The sequence below is a fragment of the Mus musculus genome, chromosome 2 (assembly GCF_000001635.26).
Source record: "Mus musculus strain C57BL/6J chromosome 2, GRCm38.p6 C57BL/6J".
Lineage (NCBI taxonomy): Eukaryota > Metazoa > Chordata > Mammalia > Rodentia > Muridae > Mus > Mus musculus.
In genome coordinates, this window is record NC_000068.7 from 115,602,182 (window position 1) to 115,625,148 (window position 22,967).

At 39.0% G+C, this 22,967-nt stretch overlaps 1 protein-coding gene across 7 annotated transcripts in view; it reads left to right on the top strand.

Annotated features, from left to right (window-relative positions):
- Positions 1-22,967, top strand: part of BC052040 (cDNA sequence BC052040) — a 197,868-nt gene that overhangs the window by 21,275 nt on the left and 153,626 nt on the right. For 2 of the 7 annotated variants that reach the window (XM_017319079.2, XM_030251825.1), the window contains exon 2: positions 1,383-1,449. The exons of 4 other annotated variants lie outside the window; for them this stretch is intronic. In XM_017319079.2, the coding sequence (XP_017174568.1) occupies positions 1,388-1,449 (62 nt within the window). In that variant the 5' untranslated portion in view covers positions 1,383-1,387. The remainder of the gene's footprint in view (positions 1-1,382; positions 1,450-22,967) is intronic. One more of the 7 variants, XM_017319080.1, reaches the window with a different exon arrangement.

Sequence of the window (22,967 nt, forward strand, 5' to 3'; positions counted from 1 at the left end):
CATTTTCTCTTGTTATTTTTGTGCTGTTTGGATGGAGAATCAGCAAAGCCTTTGCAGCATTTGCTTAAAGCACCAGACTGTGCAATGGCGATGTTTAGAGGCGGGAAGGGTAGTTTCTCTTTAGAATGTGACTGACATCACTAATTGGGATTGTATTATGCCTTGACAGCAGGCTGCCTGCCCCTGAGGTGGGTAAGTTAGAAGGTGGGGATCTTTATGTACAACTTTTTTTTTTTTTTTTTTTTTTTTTAAAGCAGGAATCCACACAGATTTGTGATTAGAGATTTGGCCTTTTTCTCTTTTTGTCATGTTCATATGATGGTCCTAGGCAGCTAGCTTACATGATTTTGAAGAGACAAGTGCATGCCCACAGATCCTGACCATGTCAAAGCAGCGCATCTGGGATCTATGGCATGGATATCTCTGCAAATCAGGAGCTTCTAGAATGATCTACCTTCTGTTATTTAGCCTCTGAGCTTCCCTTCAAATGATTCACGGCTGAGCATCCACAAGACAGATGTCCATAAAAACCACACTAATACTTTCTGGTGACGTCTTCTGCCAGCATGTCCCAAATAGGTCAGTTTCCCAAGCAGAAGAAAGGTTCTAGCTCCCTCATCATCTTAACTATCTATTTTTAGGCACTTGGTTTTGGTCTCCTGGCTATCCCAGCCATCTTAAGTGAAGTCCTTGTGTCCTGCTTGGTATGTGCTGCTGGTGAACTCCATGTTATACTCCTTCAGCATCATAAACCAGACAGCAGGGCGCAGGGGCAGCAAGCCTTTGAGTTTGATAGGTCAGAGCACCCCTGTGTTGCTAACTTGCATCATTTACGGAAAAACTTGGGTTTTCATCAACAAGCAGCTCCAGGGTGTTCTTTTGCAGTAACGAAACTGTTTTTCCTAGTTGAGATTAGAAAGGCACCGGCAGCTTTGAGGAAGGCTGATTTGAGCTGCGGTAGTTCTTACCCATGTACACTCTGAGGGCGTGATTCCCAGCCAGCATTCAAGCGGCAGGATGAGCGGTCCAGTAAGGGACAAGCCCTCGACCCCAACAAACAAGCTCCTGAGTGGCTTGCCTTCCGCCTACCTCTGCGGATGCCCTCAGATAACGGAAGTTTTATCTTCTGTGTTCTAGTTGTAAAGAGATGATCTGGTTTTTTTTTTTTAAAAAGTCTTTGAATGAGTGTTGTCTTCTTCTAGAAACAGATTCTAATGATGGCCAAAATGCCCATGGTACAGTCTTTTGTGTATTTTCATGGGTGACACTTTGAAAATGGAGCTGAGAAGAAAGTTATCCTGTACTTATTAATAAGCCTCCTCTCTTCCCTTACTTATCAGCCCTTGTGTTACATCCCTATCCTTTTCTCTGTGCTTTTCCAGCAGAGATGAACTGGCAGACTTGGAGACATAGTCCCTCCAACTTGCTCCCTCGTCCTTTTCTCTGCAGGTGAGTAGCAGAGCCTGAGGAGGAGGAAGGAAGGGAAGGTTGTACAAATCTCTCTAAGACATCTATGCCTTAAGTATTAGAGAAGAAATTCAGACTCGGACTTTGTATTAAACTGTTGAAGCTTCTTGGTATAGAACGGAAGACGTTAGTAATTCAGGAATTGCATCCTGTAGTTTAAGAAGCATTCTCATAGAGCAGCCTCCTTTTCCTTGTGCTTCTGCTTGATGGGCTGGGTTTTGACATAGAGTTTACAATCAGGCGACACTCACCCATTGAATATTTCAAATTGTTTCTTATTTTTATGTGGACTTTAATTTGCTGAAGACTTGCATTTATTTAAGAAGAGTGTGAAGAAGCTACTTCTGTTACATCACTAAACTTATGGTTTATCTCTGTGCAGAACAGACCCATGTCTTCCATAGACTGGAAGGAAGAGCTGCAAAATGGTAGGGGAGACAGACCGGTGGAAAGACAGTTACTGTCAGCTTCTTCCTTAGCACAGTTGTTGTGGGGGCGAAGAAACATCCTTAATGCCATTCTCAGAACTCTGTGTGTGTGTGTGTGTGTGTGTGTGTGTGTGTGTGTGTGTGTATGCACGTGCACATGACAGCTAAAAAATAGAAAATAAACCCCTCAACAAAGCAATAGCCGTGCGTTTGTGAGACATTAGCCGTTCCATACTGTGCTGGATGCAAATTGATAAAACATGCTTTTGGTAATATTTAAACCACAGAGACAGAACTTTAAGTAGATATGAAGTACAGTTAAACGCTAATGCTCAGCAATTCTGAATCTGGTTGTAAAGCTTTTACACCAAAATGTTATTGCAGTGTAAGTTCCCTGTAGCAAATGATGAAACCTTCAGACTTTCTGGGAAGGAGACAATTAGTTGGGGTGTAATCTGAACTTGGGTGTCTTGCCTTTGTGCTCCAGTTCCACCCTGAAGAGGGTAGTTCTGTACTTGACACATGCAAATGCTAAATACGGCAGCAGCATGAGGTCTCTGTCATTAGCAGTAATTTATGTAATGAAAGCCACCTGGCTGTTTTTTATAATTAATTGCTTGTAAATAATAAATTTAAATATAATTTATAGTTTTCTAAATTTGATTACTATACAGCCCCAACAGCAAACCTAAAAAATAATGGTGACTTCATAATTAAATAACATATTTTTAAAAGTAAATGTGTTTTGGAGAGTGATGGGAACCTCACCAATCCCCTTGTTAGCCTCTTCTCTAGTTGAGATGCTGATTTTGTAAGTCTCACTAATTTAACCTTTATATTGTCATTTCAGTTGATCTTTGAAATATATTCCTACATATAATTTAATACACAGAAGAAAATAGACTAATTAACATAAGTGAAGTTAACTCTACTGAAAAAAATGTGTTTAAGACTATGTCATAAAATTTTGAATGTATTTGAAGAAACTTTAAATGTGGGTGAGGCACCTATGGTGGTTTATTAAATACTGTAGTGATAGTAAGAGGCTTTGCCTGGGAGACTTATTAAATACTAAAGGTAACTATTCATTTAGGAAGGCTTTACAGTATATCTCTGCATTCATGGAGCCAGATGTACTAGCTGCCAGAGAGTTATTTTGATGCTGTGGCAAGTATTAGTGATTCACACGACTCAAAGAGAATGGGAAATTCTGAGCCCAGTCCTTGATGGTCTGTCATTAAAAGAGAAAGAAAGGAAAGACAGAAAGGGGTGGAAGAAAAAATAGAATTTATGCTTTATTTTTAAGACTGACAAATATGTTTACTGACACTTATATGAAATTTTCTCAAACTTTACACATTGGATTTTTAAAATTAATTTCTCTTTTCTCAGTGTATCTCCATTTAAAACTATATCCTTTAGATATTTACATTGTTATTTTGCCATATAGCAGTAAAGTTACTGCCATTGTCAATTTATGGAATGCATAGAATATATTAGGATTAATAGATTAGAAAATTATATAGCTCTGAGCTATAAACATAAATTAGAAAAATTCTCCATATGAGACTGTTAGTAAGTTGTACCATAATTTAGATAAATCAGTAATGCTGTTTCATTAGTTGAATCTCATTTTTTTTTTTTTTTTTTTTTTGATCTGCAATTCTCTATGTTCCTTGGAGAAAATCAGCTAGATCATGAAGAGCTTAGCTTTGTTAAATAGCAGCCTTGCACACTGGCTGCTTCTGAGATGGAAGAGTCAGTGAAGTTGGCCCTGTTTGCAGAGCTTCTGTCTGTGGTCAGGGTGACCACCATCAATCACCTCAACAGCTGACATCATACTTGTTCAGTGCCTGCTTTCCAAGGCCTTGAATAATCCCTTAAGAATTCAGAATGTTGTTGACTGCCCCCATTTTCATCACTGAAGAAAGAGGCTTTGCAACAGGTGCAGGGGCTGGGGGGAGGGAGGGTACTAATTGTAGGGTGTGCTTAATCTGACCAGAAGGGAGAGTGACTCCAAATTTGGTATCTTAGAGAGCAGAGTGACCTTTTAAAGTCCCAAGATGAGAATTGCCAACAATTGCAACAGGCTAATTATACCCACAAGGAGTTGTGAAGTGCTTTCAAGTTTTCATGTACACCTAGAAGTTCAGCCATTGGTTTGAAGTCATTAACATATGACAGATGCACTCCCCTTCCTGGGCTCCTGCGATAAGACTTGATTGTAGAAGTGGGAATTTGACCACAGCTTATCCCTTGCTTCATTAGCTTCTTTACAGACAAGCAGGGTGGGGTGTTTTGGTTTTTTTTTCTTTTCTTTCTTTCTTTCTTTCTTTCTTTCTTTCTTTCTTTCTTTCTTTCTTTCTTTTTTTTTTTTTTTGACTGTTATCTAACAATTCCCGAAGCCTCTTCACTTTCTGCAGACAAGAGGTCACAGCAGATAACCTCGATGCTGATTTTCCCAAAGCATGTCACACATGGACACTGTTAAATGTCTTTTGTATATAAATCCATAATATATTACACATATGTTTAATGTATCCCTAATTGTACCTTATGTGAGCTTGGATATTTCTTTTCCCATTTATATGATTTTTAGATATAGCAGCTTCAGTGTAATTTCTGGGTTGGATTTATTTATTTGTTGTCCTGGTGTGTGTGTTTCTGAGGATCCAGCCCCAGGCTCCCTATAAGCCAGGCAAGTGTCTGACCAATTTTTGGTTTAGATGATAACTGAATATGTGACTTCTATGTGCATAGATTTGACCACTCTTTAAAGTTGTTGAGAGCAGAGAAATGAAATTTGGGTCCTCTCCTCTTAGTCTCCGGGCTGACCTGTTGTTCCCGAATCAGGAATAAATGGTATAGGGGATAACATGTAGAAGGGTGGATATCAAGCAACAAGGGGCCTTATGACGTAACCCCAGAACTGCAGCTCTTAACTGAAATGGCTTTTCATTACCTGGTTGAAAAGCACCTAGAATAAGCCATTTTGGATTCTAGTGAAAAGGCCGCTGCTGGGTGAGACCAGTCTCTAGTAGTTTAATTTCCCTTCTTGGTATCTTTGTATTTTATTTCAAGTGGACTTTCTTAACACACACTGAAATATTTTTTCCAGTTCTTTCCTGTTGGGTTAAAACCTGTTTATAGGAGTCACGCTTCCCTTAAGCTCTGGGGTATGATGTAGATTTTGTCTTCCCAGAGGGCATACTCATGTTTAGTTGTGTTCCCATCAATTACCACCAAGGCCTTTTTGTGCAATTAGGGGGGTGGTTAATTTACTGTAAGTAAAGTTACTACCTGTCTAGGGATTAACTGATCCAGGTTGGAAGTCACAGACTTTTGAGTTTGGTTTCAAAGCAGGAGTTGATTTCTTAACTCTCCACTGCTGTTTTGGTAGCAGTTTCTGGGTTAGTTTGTGATCTTGGTGACAGCAGGTGTTTTCTTGGTTCTGATTCTCAAGGCTGAATAAACTGTGTTGGATAAAATGATAAGTGTCATTGGAAAATCCTAGCAACAGGTGCCTTTGCACTTGATACCATTGGCAGGGAGGGAGCTGCAAGGGGCTTCTGCTGCCTCCATTGTGGACTGTCTGTCAGTACTCTGATGGCTAGAAACTACGGCCAGGATGGTGTTCGGTTGATAGCTGATACCTCAGGGAAATAAAATCTGCAGGAAAATTGATGCTGGACCTCACAGAATATAAAGATGTCATTTTACAATGTTTAAAGCCAGCTATGGAGAATAGCAAGTTCACTAAAGATTATTTGTTGTTAAAAAGGTTTTCAGTGTAGTCTGTGCCATGAAGTGACTCACTTCATGTGACCCCAATTCGAGAGGGAGTACATTCCATCTGGATCTTCACTTCTCTGGAAAAAAATGGCCCAAAGGATCACAACCAACTTCTTTGCCATTAATTGGTCTTTCCTTACTCTTTATTTTATTTTACTTTATTTTATTTGTAGGTAATGTATTTATTTTTACTTTTTACTTTTAGTTTTTGAGTCTTACTGTGTACTCCTGGCTGACTTGTAGCTCCCTATGTAGACCAAGCTGGCCTGGAACTCCCAGAGATCTGCCTGTATCTGCCTCCTGAGTGGTGGGATTAAAGGCATGCACCACCCCTGCCTGGCTAAAGTTTTTATTATTTAGCATGTTTTTTACAAATTGTTTTTATTTTAGACAGTATGTTAAATATTTTTAAAAAACTTGGCAAGAAGTTTCTTGAATATAATTTAAAGAGTTAGTTTAGTGTTTTAGTATTGTATTTTTAATTTTATCTTTTAAAATTATGCATATAAATATATCTTGATCATGTCATGTAAACTAAATGATATTTTGATATGAGTTGCTAGTAAACTGCTGTAATTAAAGACATACAGATGAAAGAAGCGGGATCTTGAACCATAATTGAAATTGTACTGAGCCAGGGGTCATCAACTTAAAAGGGGAAAACCTGAACTGAGTTCCATGTTTTGTTTTGTTTTGTTTTTTTTTAAAGATTTATTTATTATTATACATAAGTTCACTGTAGCTGTCTTCAGATGCACCAGAAGAGGATGTCAGATCTCATTATGGGTGGTTGTGAGCCACCATGTGGTTGCTGGGATTTGAACTCAGGACCTTTGGAAGAGCAGTCAGTGCTCTCATCCACTGAACCATCCGAGTTCCATGGTTTTAAAAGTGTGAGCTATCACATGTGGTCGTGAATGGACCCTACTTACAAGGTGAGCATTGGGTAGAGTCCCATCTCTGTCCCAGGCCACGTGTCTAAGGATTCAGAAAGGCCAGGAGGTCTGGCCCTTGCCTGTGTTTTACTACAGTCTTCGTGCCATGGGTCTGGGCGAGTTGCTTCCACTCTTGCAGTTTTCATTTGCCTGTGTGAAGGTAGAGTGGAGATCACAAGCAATCCACGAAAAGGCTTTAGTGCCATGGTGATTCCCTGCCAGATCTCCGAAAGGAAGTTTTCTACAGACTCTGGGAAGGACATTAAATAAGTGAAATGGAAACAACCTCATCTAATGTCTGACTCAGTTTAGAAATGTGACTTTTCTGAGAAGGGTGTGCACCTGGGCCTTTCCTGGCTGAGTATTAACTCAGGTGACTCAAAACTAAGATATGTTGCTGTGTAGTTTGTAAGTACTTTGAAAAAAACAGGTCACAGCATTAGGTAATGTGGGAAACTTGCAGTTGGCAAGCAGGTCTTTGCATTGAAGACAAAGCAGGTGACAAGTGCCTTGGAGCACAAGTTTAAAAAAAAAAGTAAGGGGCACGCGGACAGCTACTTGGAATAGTGTCATGAAGAAGCATCTAACTGCTTGCTCTTCTGTTGTTTTACTTCTTTTAAGTGACTTAAGTCAAGGTAGACTCTCAAATTGTGCTTTTATGAATCATTTCAACTATGTCATGTAAACAGTATGAATGTGTGCTTCTCTAGGCCCTTTAAATGCTTGCAGTTAGTGATTTGTCTCCTTTGGATGACTAATAAGATACTGGCTTTTGTGCTATTTGCTTTACGGAAAAAAGGAATAGCTTTCTTTTACATTAATTTTTTTTTTTTTTTTACCACACTCAATTGGATTGATTCACTTGTAACTCTGTGTGTGTGTATGTGGGGGGGGGGGGGCGCACTTGCCCATACTTTATGTGTAGGGATAGTTGGAACATATGAAGTCTCAATTTTAGTTAGATTTTTATCTTGTGTTAGGCAAAGATATCTGCCCTTTTTTATGGCCACTCCCTCAAGAAATTAAATGTCCACAAAATTGGTGACCTGTTTTTAAAAGGACTTGTAACATCTTTCTAAATGAGAAATCATTCCAGCAGTACCTAATATTGGCAATTTTCTTCTGTCTGCTTTTAGAACTTATTGGCCAACCAGGTCAGACATTATTAAAGTTCAAAGGGCCCAGAGGGAAAAGTAATGGTTTTGTACTACTATGAATTTTAAATGTTGCCATTTTCTCCTGTTACAGCATCATCTGTTCTCACATGCCACTAAAAATGTATAGAAGTTTTAGACTAAATTCAAAGTCAAGGTTATAAGAGTCAAGATGCCTCTTGCTCATTCTTGTAGGCGTTTGCTACCCACATTATCAGCATCCCACCGTTTAGCAAGACCCCTTTCACATTCTGAAGAACTTGCTATGAAGATAGCAGGATATGTTTGCTGGGGGCAGGGAGATGGTAGTTTGCTTATCACTTCTTGGAAATGCATATACAGCTTTAGTCAGAGAATCTGTTCTCACAGAACACAACAGCTCCAGTCTATCCTGACACAGACAGACTGGAGTCCTTTAGTTCTGGCATACTGTGTTTAGTACTTAACAGATGTAATGCTCTCTCATCTTTTCCTCATTTTGAGGATTGAACTCAGGCCCTTGCATATGCTGGGCAGGCAGTCCACACCATCAGCCCATAGTACTGTTGGAAGATACAACGCTTGGGAAAGCACGGATGCCCACGTGCACATAAACATTTGTTGGATTACTAAGGGGAAGGTGCTGCATTTTAGCAGACTGAATCTCTCTCTGTGTTGTACATCGGAGTGTGACTGGACACACCCAGGTTCCCATCACTTCCTAAGCCGCTTCAAAGCACATGACTCACTGAAACTGATAGCTGGTGACTTGTACAGCCTTTCTGTGAGGTGGGCACTTTGCAGCACCTCAGGCCTCTTTCCTGGCTTTGCATTTCATTTCTGCCTGAGTTAAGAGTCAGATGTGGCTGGCTTTCATTGCTCCCTTATGTCTCTCTGGAGACTGTTTACAGAGATGTTGATGTGGGTGAAGTAACTAACTTTGGTACCGAGGGGTGAGTGAGATCACAGTGCTCCTTTTGGAGCATCTGTAGTCATAGTCTGGCCATAGTCTTTTCCCCTACAAAACCTTTTTATCAATTTCTGATATCTTTTCAAAAAAAGATATTGGATTGTTATCAACTTTGTGATATTATCATTTTCTCAAGTGCCAACGAAGGCCACCTTATACTAGGTTTTTCTCCCTGGTTTTTGGTTTGGCCAAAACTTTTGGGCCTTAAAAGTTTTATGACAGTTAACAGTGTGTTAGGTTTGTGAAGCTTCAAATCTAACTGTTTGTCATCTCCGTTCCAAAGACGAGCCTTCTCTGTAGTGGTGGCTTCTGTTGTGTTCTCACGTGCAGTCACCGTGAGTGCTTATTCTCTGCTTGGGAGTGGGAAGGCTTCTTGGTTTTCTCATAACGTAGATGTGCATTTGTTTTGAGGCTGTCTGAATGGTAACGAGGAGGAAGGTCATTCTTTACTAAGTCATCACTGTGAGAATTAACCGTGAGCAAGGCAGATGTAAAGTAAAAGAGCTTGCTTGCTTTAAGGAACAAGTCTCTAGTGGAAAAACAGAGGAAGAAAAAAACTGGTTTGAAATTGGAATTCACCCCCAGTCTTGTTCATGGCCTCCTTAAGTCCTTAAGTCTGAAGGGTTTAATAAACTCATGATTGTTTTTCTCTTACTTTACTATATTGTGTGGTGTGTATTTCTGTTTATATGTATGTATATATGTACTTGCCTGAATGTGCACACTCGTTCACTTTGCATCCCATGTATAGAGGTCAGAGGACAGCCATAACACAGGAGTTGGTTCTCTCCCTCCACCATGTGGCTCCCAGAGATTGGACTCAGGTGGCCAGGCAGGAGTCTTTACTCACTGAGCCATCTCACTAGCCGCATAAAGTCATGGCCCAAACCCTTCTAGAATCTCTCTGGCTTAACTGCACACTGTTATTCTCTATTATTTCAGTATCTGAAGGAAAGATCCTTGAATCCCAAGAACCTGGAGTCCCAGCATTGAGTTGTAGACACCCCAGTCTTAGACTCTGGTCGTGTGCTGTTAGCATTGTCTGTCTTCATTTTCTAACCTGCTTGTAGGACTATCAATGTGATCCATCCATATCCAACATTGCTATATGAATATAAAGTAGATAGAATTATAATTTATTGTTTTTATTTCTGAAAAATATTACTACTTTTATAATCTCTTCTAGAAGGTCAGATTCATGTTATCTTTTTGAAACTATAGGAAGGATAATGATGTAAAAGTTAGGGAAAGCTTTGATTGGCTGATCAAAGAAATCCAAGGTTTTGTTTTGTTTGGTGTTTCAAGGGCTTTTAATAGAATTAGTTGGTCTAAGAATTCATGATGAAGTAACATCCTTTGTTGTACTATATTTAGAGAGGCCATAAATTAGCCTTAGGGTGAAGATACTTTTTCCATTTTCAGTTGCCATAGTCCATTGAAATGTTACTAAAAGTGCTTAGAATTGTATGTGTATAAAACCTGAGAAAAACATGATACAGTCCATTGTTTATTTCTTCCATCATTGTGTCACTTACTTTTAGTCTCTTATTATTGTGTTTACACTAAGAATTGACTTCCCTATATGTTCCCTGATGGAAAGGGTTGATATTCAAAGTATGTTCTCTTGCAGTTTTTTGCTGTTTCATATCAGGTGAAGGTAGAAGGAACCTAGTTTTTCTCAGTAGAATGTAGTGGACTTGATGGAAGAGAGGGTAGGTGGTTAGACCTGCCTAGAAACCCTTCGCCTTTGTTCTTTAAGTGATAGATTGGGAAAAAACAAAGCAGGTGTTTTGCAGGCATGCCAGGATGGGGTCCAGGGGACTGTTCGCAGCAGCATAACTAGGGCAGAAGTTTCTATCCTAGGAGGAGTGGTAGGGACAGGTTCTTAGCAATGACAGCTTTCTTCAATAAGAGCAAGAACATATTTGCACATTTTTCCTCAGTAGCCTATGAGCCTCCATTTAAAAAAATACATGAAAACTCTTATTCTTTGCATTTTGACTTTGTAGTTTGACTTGTCATAGTAGTTTTGACTACTGTCCACTGGACAAAGAAACTTGTTTGATGAGGTTTGAGAGCTGCACTAATCTAGTAAAGATTCTATAAAGATATGAATCCGGAGGCAGCTTGACACTGGGTCTATTTAGCAAAATAATAGTAGCAGGTTCAACCCTGGAGCCTGTGATCTCAACCGTGGGTTAATGGCCAGATTGCCCATTAGAAGTTAATGGTAAGACCCTGTTGATGAAGACACCTCACACATTTGTCACAGGACATGGAGAAATAGGTCAGGACTGACAAGGAAGCTTCCTCCTGCTGATTGCACTGGGAGGTGCTATGCTTGGGTGGTGGTGGTAGAAGGGGTCATCAACAGCCTTATCCAGCTGTGATGTGTGAACTGCCTTAATGACTGGCAGGGCAAAATATGCCTATGGATGTAATAGTGGCATGAACTGTAGAGATCACCAACCAATGGCTTTCTGGTTGAATTTAAATCTTCAAAAAAACTGGTTGCATCATCATCTCCTTTAGCTCTTGAGGTCATGGGTGTGAGTTCTTGTTTACCTAAAACCATGGTGTCAATGTGACTTTTTGTCTTTTCTAGTTCTAATTATAACCCAAGCTACATTTGTTTACCTTAAATAATTGCATGTACCTTTACTGTTTATAAATTCAGACCTGCCAAGTGGAACTTTTTTCTTTCCTATTCTATATTTTTGTAGTTCTGAGGATCAAACTTGGGTCTTTACACATACTTGAATAGTCTTGTTTTCTCTGAGCTGCCTCTATCTTTCAAGTGGTGGATTTGAATGGTGAAATGCCCTTGTGTGTAGGATCTATCCCTTGAAAGTTCCATTTGGGATGGGGAGCTGTAAGGCTTAGAACTCTCGTCAGGACTCTGGAGGCTACTGCATCTGGAGGCCTAAGGGAGCGTTCGTGTGACCTGGCATTTTGGTAATAAAGTCTCTGAAACCTGTGTTCTGCTCCTTTAGGAACTATCACAAGCTTTCTATTCTTAGTAAATACTCTTTTGCTGAAACTGGATTGAAGAGATTTAAGGACTCCTCTGCAACTGCAGTCCTGTGATATATTGGTGTACTGGTTGTGGAAAGTGATTTGTCATTTGGAGGCAGTGATTAAGAGCTTAGAGCCCAAAGCCAAGCTGCTTGCTTACATTTTGACTGTGCTCATTTGGATCAAATACTTGACTCCTTCTCAATTTCTTAAATAATGGCACTATTTTTATTATCACAGTGATGGCTAAGTGAAGGGAGCCTGATTCCTAATGAACTCTACCCATGTTACTATATTCATTATCATTAACCATCATGGCAGTATGTAGTCCTGAGTAGACATCTGTCTTTTATTGGAATTCAACAGACGTGGGGAAAAGTTAACATACAGGAATGGTCTAGCAAAGTTAACATTGAGCAAAGTCTGTTTGTGTAGTGCAGTCTTGATGGCTGAACTCTATGCCTGCTTATCCTCTGCTGTCCTGAAGACACATGGGGAAGTAGGGAAAGCATTTCCAACAGTGTTTTAAAATGGATCTATTGGAGTCAATGTAAGTGCTGAGAGCACTTGCCAAGAGAATCTGATTGTGAATCAAGAATAAAAGGCTGTGGTATGATTTAAATTTTTGTTTCATAAGGGAAAGCCTTAATGCATCTGAAGACATCCCATTTGTTGTTTTACCATTGCCAGCATTTATTATTAACATGCGTGGTTGTAGAATAATTATAGTCTATATCGTGGGGATGTTTTTAGAGAAGATTGAAAATCGGCACTTCTTTCAAGGTAATGTAGCAAGGAAAACCGGGCACCTGTTGAGGTTTCAGATACTTTGCTTGACCTAATAGTACTACTGTGGAGGCTTTACAAGCCCTCCTTGCAAATTCTGAAAGGTGGTTTTTTTTTTTTTTTTTTTTTTTTTTGAGACAGGGTTTCTCTGTATAGCCCTGGCTGTCCTGGAACTCACTTTGTAGACCAGGCTGGCCTCGAACTCAGAAATCCACCTGCCTCTGCCTCCCGAGTGCTGGGATTAAAGGCGTGCGCCACCACGCCTGGCTCCTGAAAGGTGCTTTTATGTTAATAGCTGTATTTCCTTGTTAAATGAAAAGCAAGAAAATGGTAAATTGGTGTTGGATTTGGAAGAGAGCCTAAAAGAAATACTATAAGACTGTTATTACTATTATGTTAAAATAACAATTTATTTGCGATGAAAATAGTCAAGATGATACTGGTTATATCTATATATTTAATAAATTATAACTATTATGAAAACTGGCCAAGTTGTATTCATCAATTTTATAAGATGTCTCTGTAATCTATTAAATTTAAACAGATTAAGAGAGAAATATACATACTGTACACAAAAAGAGACAGGAAAAACTTAAGTGCTTGTCTTAGTTAGGGTTTCTATTGCTGAAACAAAAGGCAAGTTGGGGAGGAAAGGATTTATTCAGCTCCATCTTGCTGTTTTCACCAAGCAGAGCAGGAACTGGGAGGCAGGAGTTTGTGCAGAGGCCATGGAGGAGTGCTGTTTATTGGCTTGCTCCTCATGGCTTGCTCAGAGTGCTTTCTTATAGAACCCAGGACCACCAGCCCAGGGGTTACATCACCCAAAATGCATTGTACACTTCCCCATTAATCACTAATTAAGAAAATGCCTTGCAGCGGGATCTCATGGAGGAATTTTTTCAACTGAGGCTCCTTCCTCTCTCATGAATCTAGCTTGTGTCAAGTTGACATAGTCCGCTAGTACAGCAGCTTTAAGCTACTTTGAACTTATTCTGTGAAAAGTTAGAAAGAAACTTTTTCACGCATGGGTTGACAAAGTTGTAGACACACAACTAAACTCACCTCTGAGATTCTTTCCCTTATGAGAACAGAGTAGATGAAATTCTTGACAAATTTCACTAGTGGAGCAGTTCTGTTGAGAGGAAAGATGCTCTTAAGATATTGGAAGTGTAAGCAAACCTGGGGACTACTAGAAAATCAGATGAAAATGAGAGACATCACAGACTAGAAGCAGTTGGTGTCCTCAAACCCAGTATAGGTAACAAAACGGGTGGTGGCTCATATTGTTCCTCTGTGGATGTACATTCAGAGTTAAACTTAAGAGACAGCCTAGTTCAGCTCTAGAACTTGATGAATTAACTAGCCAGCTGAAAATATTGGCAGAGGCAGTGATTAATCACCCATCCTCACAGTGTGGCCTATTGTTTAAGGCCGTACCGCATCATAGTCTTCTTTGCCTACTGTAGTGAAATCCATTAGACTGAGTAATTAAAATCATAGAAACTTAGTTTCTTACAAGTTCAGAGGCTGGGAATCTGAGGTTTGCGTGCAAGGGTTGTTCGATTGTGGTGAGGGCCCTCTTCAAGATGTGTGTGTGACTCCCTTCTCTGTGGCCTCTTTTCAGTGAGTGTGACTGGGGCCCCTCCTTGTTTTGTTTTGTTTTTCTTATTTAGCTACCATTCCATCATGATTTCCTACCTTGTGACTTCATTAAAGTCTGCTTATCTTTCAAGGACCTCATTTGAAGGTGCCATTAGACTAGGGATTATGACTGCACCATGGGGACAGTGTGTCCACAGCACATGTTAATCCTTTAGGGTTAGTTGAGGGTAGCGAATGGGTTCATCTGTTTCATTTTTTATGCAAATGTTGCCATTGGTTTTTAACATTTTTCTTTTCTGTTTACGATTATTCTTACCTATGCAAAATCATAATTATACATTTTAAATCAGATTCCATTGAAGCAAAAATATTCCCCCAAATCACCTTTTGTTTTCTTCTGTTCCCCTGTCCCTAGCACCTAGGAACTCTTGGTCTGCTTTCTGATGTGTGTCCATCTCCCCAGCATAGAATACTATAAAAATTGAATCCTGCCAAATTACCCTTTTGAGTTTGGCTTCTTCTAATTACAGCCATACATTTGAGACTTAGCAATGTAGTTGTAATTGCAGAGTAGTAGTCTTTGTGTGAAGGTGTAAGTTTGCGTATCCTTTCCCTGTGGGTGTCTGTGCTGCTTTCCTTATGGAAAATTGTTACACAATTCTGTACAGGGCTGTGAAAGCTAGTAGTGTGTCAGACTGGCTTGTGTTCAGAGTCACATCACATTTGGCTTTGATAAGATTTGAGGAGTTTGGGACTTAATAGATGTTCAGTTAATGCTACAATGGGTTGAGACTTTGTGGGACATTGGGCTAGGTGAATATATTTTGTATGTGGGTCCAATGTGAATCTCTGGATCATGGGGTAGATAATGGCAGGCTAAAAAACAGTTCTCTTAAACATGTGAGGTTTTAAACTATGGGACCTATAAATGTCATAGAGATTTAGGAGTCTTTACTTAAGGGTTACATTAACTTAAGGGTTTTAGTGAGAAAGGAAAGTATCCTGAATGATTGTATAAGGTGGGCTCTATATGGAATGAATGAATCCTTGGCAATGGGAGACTGAGGGAGCTTTTCCACCCCACACATAGAAGACAATGCAAAGCTGGAACAGAGGTCTGAAGATCTTCCTCATGAAAATTGTCCTGACACAATCAGTCATTCAGGAACGTAGGTAGTCACCAGAGGCTAAACGAGACAGGGAGTGGATTCTTGTCTAGAAAGTCAATTTTGGGCTAATGTTATTAATTGTAGAATTTTGCCCCCTGAATTATAAGAATGAGTTTCTACTGAGTTTATGTTAATTTTTCAAGGCAGCCAAAAGAAACCAGACTTTGGCTATTGTATTTTGTTTGTTTATATGTTTTATCTTTGTTTTTTACTTTTGTATAAGATTAAATCTGAAGGACTATAAGTGTAGCTCAGTGGTAATGGACTGACTTAGCACCAGAAGGCCCTAGGTTTAATTTTATATATGCATGTATGCACACACTTAATACTATATATGCATGTACACACACACACACACACACACACACACACACACACACACTGGTAAAAGCAAAAATGCTGAGAAAATAAAATTAAATAATTTGAGGGCTTTTTAAAAGCAACTGTGTTTAGAAAACCAGTTGTAGTAAGTTAGAATTTTTTTTTTTTTTAAGAATGGTAATGTCTAAAAATCCAACAAGGCTTCTGGTGCCATGCTTAGATTCAAGGCTTCTGCTTAAGGCAAGGTGAAAGGATGTGATGCAATACAAACATGGCATTATTGGCTAGCAGACACTGGTCTCATAAATGACATTCATAACGTGAGTTACCTGCTGAATTGGCTGAGCATTATTAGAGCCGTGATTTTTGTCACTAATAAAAGTTAAAAACTTGTTCTCTATATCCTACTTTGTGTTTTAAACCTATCCTTTGCAAATGCCTTTCTGAAGCCAAATTCATGTTAAGAACAAGGTCAACTCTGTCCTACTTAACCTTAGGTCACCATGATAAAAATCTTGAGAACTGGACTCGGAATTGAGTTTGCAGCTGTTAGAAGGAGGTGAGGGAGAAGAGACTTTATACATCATCAGACGTGCTGGGATCATTTCCTGTGACTGCCTAGTTGAAGGCAGAAAGTCCCTTAAAAGAAAAAACAGTACTTGGGGGATGGGGATGTAGTTCAGTCAGTAGCGTGCTTGCCTAATATGCTCAAAGCCCCAAGTTTCATCCCAAGCATGACATAAAGTAGCACGGAGTTACACACCTGTAACCCCAGCATTTAAGAAGTAGAAGAAGGAGGATCAGGAGTTGAATGCCATCTTCTACATAGTGTGTTCAAGGCCTGGTCTACATGAGATCCCGCCTCAAACACATGAACAAACCAAAAGAACAAACAATTCAGTATTTGAATTGGAATTGTGAGTTGGAATAATTTCTTGTTTTATTTATTAACATATCCATATATATGCATATAACTTTTCTAAGTCAGTTATTCAGATGAATATCTAGTTGTGTTTTTTATAAAATACATGGCTTATTCTTATATTAGAAAAATAAGGTAACCTGGGGGATTCTGTGGTTTCTGAGTGATGTTATTGTGGCATTTTATCTATGAGGTGATTATGTTGTCGGAGAGAAAGTGATACTATATAATCAGTGCTGGATGGTGGGGGCTATTTTCTAATTTCTCACCCTGTGGTCTGATTTACTTTATTTCCTAGAAATTAATGACTCTGGTTCTTTGCCCAGAACAAAACTTTTAAGATAGGCCTACATGGAAGGACCAATTTCAGTGTGACTACTGGTCAGTATTAGGATCTAGGCACCATTTTCTGACAAACTGTAGTTAAAGCTGGGCCTGAGTAAGGGCAGTGTGTGAGGGCGCAGGCGTATGAGTTTGAGGCCACTCTGGGTTCCGTAGAGACACTTGGCTTCAACACAGCACAAACCATCAGTATTAAAAAGAACTTGCAACAAACCTCACTCTCAGAGAACCAGTAGAGTCACAGGATTTCAAGATGAAAATCAATTTTAAGGAAGTCATATTTATAGATTATGAAACAAAGACCACAAAATATTGCCATTTCTATTTAAATTTTAAACACCTTCTAAATAAAGCCAGTTTCCCTCATTGGTACTTCTTTTCTCTTATGATGCTAGGGGTGAAACCCAGGAGTGCACGCTAGGCAAGTGTCTTCTATCGTATAGTGCTCCGGTGCCACCACGGCACTTCTGATGCTCCTTTCTGTTTAGCGGGTGTTTGTAAGGTGTCACCAGAAAGTTATGAAGGTAGTATTCTTAAGGACTGAAAACATTCCTAAATCAAGGAAAAATTATACATACCCTAGAAAAATAATGACTTGCACAGTTATGAGATCATATTACAATTGTGTGTTGATATTGGGAGATGGAGATAATTCATATTATGGAGCTGCCGTAGAGGAAAAAATAGTTTTAATCTTATACTCATTTTTAATCTTGATTTTCTTGAGGTATATACTACAAGCTTCACCATTCTAAAACAGCACACGATTAATTCAGTAGTTTATAGTATATTCATGTAGTCAAGTAGCCCTTACCACGACCTAATTTTAGAGCATTTTCTTTCTAAAAAGAAACATCATACTCACTAGTAAATACCCCCTGTCTACTGCACACAGCTGTGGCAACCACTAATGCACTTTGGGTTCCTGTGGGTTTTCTTATTCTGGATAGTTCATCTAAATGGATCCAGTAGTAGCTTGCCTGGCCTTTGTGATCAGACGTTTTTTGTTTGTTTGACTATACAATGTTTATAAGAGTTACTGTGTTAGAGTATAGATCAGTGCTTAATTTTCTATTCAGATATTCTTATAGTAGGATATACTACATCTCAGTTAACCATCATCAATTGATAGGCTTATGTGTTGTTTCTACCTTGTGTCTATTATGGACAGTGCAGCCTTAAACACTGTGTATGGTGTTTGGTTCAGTTTTTGATGTATCTCAAAGGGTCATGTTGTAATTTCAGGGTCATATTATAATTCTGTTTAATGATTTTTAATTTATTATTATTATTATTATTATTATTATTATCATTATCATTATCTTATTACTATTATTATTTGTGTGTGTGTGGGGGGTCACATTATGCATGAGTGCTGTGGCACATAGACGTCAGAGGAGTCATTTATTTCCAGGAGTTGTTTCTCTCCTTTGTGGGTTCTGGGGATCAACTCAAAGGCCAACAAAGTTTTCTAAAAAATCTGCACCATTTTCAACCCGCTACCTATGTGCGAAGGTTCTTGTTTCCCTACATTCTTGCCAACACTTGTTGATGTGCGTGGTTTTTCATTACAGTTACTTTAGCCAGTGTGGATTAGTCCTTTATAGTGAGTAGGATTAGTTTTCTTTCCCCTAATGCACTAATCTCTGTGTCTCCTGGGAGATGTGTCTATTCAAGCTCTTTGCCAAACCTAATATTAAGTCTACGTGTTTTCCCCCATGCATTTTCACTAAATATAAATGGGTAGCATAGAAGTTCACTGGCTATGTTTTTTCTCATTCCAGTATAAATATCTATTTTTATGTAACGTGAATATTTATGACTTAGAGTATGAGTTCTTTTTTTCTATAGAATAGACTGTTAACAAATTTTCTGGGAAAGAGAGTCCATTTTTTTCACTGATTTATACCATAGGAAAGGACTTAAAAAAAAACATAAATCATTGAATAACAGTGTATGATAAAAACCATACTTTTCCAAGGCACAAAATTATTTCCCCATAAAATCTATAATCATACTCAACATATAAAAGCCTACATATTCTGACATATCAGTTGAATATGTAGCTGTTTCTCACACGGGTTGAGAATCTTCAGTACAGTGCCAGCTGAAAGCTCTAGTCATAGTGTGTGTATATATATATATGTATATATAGTCATTATATATATACATACACACACATAAAGTGGAATCAAGAAGTGGTGAGATGTCTCAGCCTGGGAGAAAGGCATGAGTTTGGAATGACCAAGGCATTCCTAGCTCATGTCTCTGCATTTATAAAACGAAAATATGAAGGAAGTAGGGATTGAAAGCATAGTTGTGGGAAAGAAAGCGAATGGTCAATTTGATAGAGACACATTTGTGACCAAATGGGAGAAAAATCTGTATTAGTAACTATAATTAAGGCCAGGATTGCTCGATCCAGCACCCCATTCCTGTACATTTCTGTGTATGTTTATATGTTGGGAGCTGTGAAGTAGTTGGGAGCACTGTGAAGTAGTTGGGAGCATAGCAAGATGCATTTCAGCTGGACTAATATGTCGGGTGAAAGGAGAAAATGGCTCAAGAGAACTCTCAGGAAAACCCAGGGAAGAAGCAAAGTTCCAATGAAAGAAAAGTAGATAGAAGGCTAAGTCAGATTCCAGAGGAAAGAAGATGTCTCAGCCAAGAGGGGCAGTCAAAGGAGCAAACGTTACAGAGAGGTTTGGAAGGAGGATATTGTGTTGAGCTTAATTAGCTTATGGAACATTCCCCCTGAGCTCATTTGTTACACTCGGGCCCTTGCTGGTGGCTACTTTAGAAGGTTTGAAAACCTCAAGAGATGGAACCTCGTTGGAGGCAGGAGGTCAGTAGGTTATGCCTGGTCTCCAGCCCCTTCCCTTCTGGTTCTTGTCTTGTGAAGTGACACACCTTTCTACATGGACGTTGTGCTCTCACATTCTATGCAAGCACAGGGGCCAAGAAGCCACAGAGCAAACCTTCAGAAGTTCTGAGTCTAAATCACTTCTTCCTCAGGTTGTTTTCTTAGGTGCTTTGGTCAGAGCTACTCAAAAGTAAGGAAGCAGATGGCTTTGTGATTTAGTGATAAGGAGTCCATGACTTCTGTGTCCATTGAGGAGTGGAACAGAAGTCAGATTGCCATGAGGTAGGTGAGGTAGAGGCTTAACATTGATGTATGGAACCAACAGCCTGTTAGAGCAAAGATGTCTTGATGGGAAAAAAGTGGTAAACAGCCAGACATAGCATGCTCCCTATAATCCCACCAATAGTCCTGGGGTGGGGAGAGGGAGAGGGAGAGGGAGAGGGAGAGGGAGAGGGAGAGGGAGAGGGAGAGGGAGAGAGAGGGAGAGGCTGAGAGAGACTTTGATTTTTAAAGGAAGAAGGTGAGGAATAGCCAGAGGAAAGAAAGAAGTAGAAGAAAATTGAATTTTATCTAGTAAGGGAAATAGTGTAGTATAATATTGTCACATAAGGGCCTCCATGAGATCTCACTGTTCTTGTTAACGTTTGTAATAAAATGACTACCATTTAATTCAAAACATCTCATAGAGTAGTTTTATTTGATTAAAGATGTCACTCTAGGAAGAAAAGTTGAGATTTAAAAAGATGGCTGGTAAACATTTCCCATTAATTTATTATTTATATAATTTGTTAAGTTATCAGAGGAGAGAAATGACCAGGAGTCTGGACTGGCTGGCATAATTAAGTACCCGTCACCCAGGCATCTATTCTTTAGCTGATTTATGTTATGGCTTGTTCTGAAAAGTTAATACTTAAATTTAATTAGAAAGGTAAGAGGTATAGATACTAAGGCTGTAATTAATTGGAACATTTGGAATAGGAGGCGTTAGAGTGGTGAGAATCTTGGAGATCAATTTATCTAATGGCTCCGCAGTTCTTTCCTTGTTTACCTACTTAGTTTCCTTCTACACTTGATCTTAGCCAAAAGGCCGAGAAGCGATCTTAGTTTCCTTATAAAATGTATTTCAAGATACAAATGCCTAGAGATAATATAAGGAGACTCTTCATCTCCCTGTTTGCTTTAGATATTTTTATGTTCCTAGAAAGGAAGCGTTTTAACACTCTCTGCATTACCTTTCCCCATCAGATTTGAAAACAAATGATGGGTTATTTTGGGTATGACTGATGCCTGCTATTTCTCCCTCCTCCCCTTCATGTGAGTAGCTGTGGTTGAGCTGACTGCTGCCTTTCTTGTACTCATTCAGAGATGTCCAGGAAAAATAAATGGTGACATTTTGTGGGTTTATACCTTGTATAGCTCATATAAAATGTAGATGAAATTCTGTAACATAGTAAAAATTTTTTAAAAAATTTGTTCATATTGATAATCTGCTAATATAAGCTCTCCACTTTCTGATCGTTAGGAAGTATTAAGAATTCTTAGGGGTATTTTTTTTATTTGAAAATAAATGTGCTATTCTCTGCCTTAAGACAATTGTCCTGTGTTGTCTCCAGCCCCTTCCCCTCTGGTTCTTGTCTTGTGAAGTGACGTATTGTCTTTCTACATGGACATTGTGCTCTCACGTTCTATGCAAGCACAGGGGCCAAGCAGCCACAGAGCAAACCTTCAGAAGTTCTGAGTCTAAATCACTAGAGTTTGTTAGGCTTCTGTAAAGTAGCTCTATTCAATCCCTTTATATCTAATATCTAGCAAACAGTTTGGGTTTCTTCTGATTATTGAGTTTGCCATTATTACTGCTCAGCTTTGCATGTTCTATCATTATTCCATATTTTCTAGATGTTACATATGTTACAAAAATGTTAATTTTTGAAGAAAACACTTTTGGGGGACTACCTTTGAAATTCTTAAATTGTAATTCAGTTACCCTTTGGTCAGATATAATCTAGAGATGTACTTTTCATAGCATTATAGGATCATTGGACAGAGTTGGAGGCCGGCAAAGATTGGAGGAGCACTTACGGGCATTTCAAGCTTTGGGATGGGACCTTAAGCGCCACACCACAAGAGGAAATGTGAACTGGAAACAGGGAACTGCACCCATACGGATGGGTCACTTTTACAGCCTTGTTAGATGAGGAGCTGGAGCCCAGCTCCAAAAATGCATGCTGCATAGGACATGCCTTGTAATAGCTACCAGATACCAAGTGGGCAATACCAGCTTCTAGAACACACACTTGTCATGGTAAGCTACAAGAAAGCAAAGACAGATGAGAAGGATGACCATTCCTTAGCTGAAAGGCTAATCCCTGCGTGGGTGTCCCTCAGGATGCTGAGAGTATTGACCTAAGTGGTTGCTTGGTTTTCTTTCATCTTTTAAAGGATATTAGTTCGTGATGCTGCAATTTGTTCCTTGTGATAATTTTTGTTTTATTCACAATAATTTAAAAAGAATAATTCTAGTGGTGTAGATAGATGTGACTCACTTTTATGAGAGAATATTACAAAAATATATTCCACCACTCAAAATTTTTAGATACTCCATTATATACGGTCTCAGAAACAGCCCAGGCACTAGTAGTAGTTAAAACCTACCTTATGTGTAAGGAGGATAATGGAAAGTACCTACAAAGTCCTCTTACCTCACACTGTTTCCTGTCATCAGGAGTTCCATTACCTTTCAACACAAAAAGAAAGTAATATCTTATGCAACTAACTAAAGGAAAACTGCAATTTGATTTTTAAAGAAGAAAACATTACCTAAAGCCATTGAATTTGGTCAAAACATTTGACCTCTGTGCTTCAATTTTCTATGAGAAAAGCACCATGTCCCACCTTTCAAGGTGGTCTGTAGTGCCTCCTGGGTGCCTGAGCAGAGGTGTTAGTGAGTGACCTGCAAAGCCATTTTCTAGGAACTGTTAGGAAGGCACCAGTACCATGGGAATTAAGAATTTAGGTTCTGGAATTAGATGTGGGTTTTTATTCACCACTTTATCTGAATGCTATATATATATATATATATATATATATATATATATATATATATATATATATATAGGTTTGTTTGGTTTGTTTTTTGAGAAGGGTTTCTCTGTATAACCCTGGCTGTCCTGGAACTCACTCTGTAGACCAGGCTGGCCTCAAACTCAGAAATCCTCCTGTCTC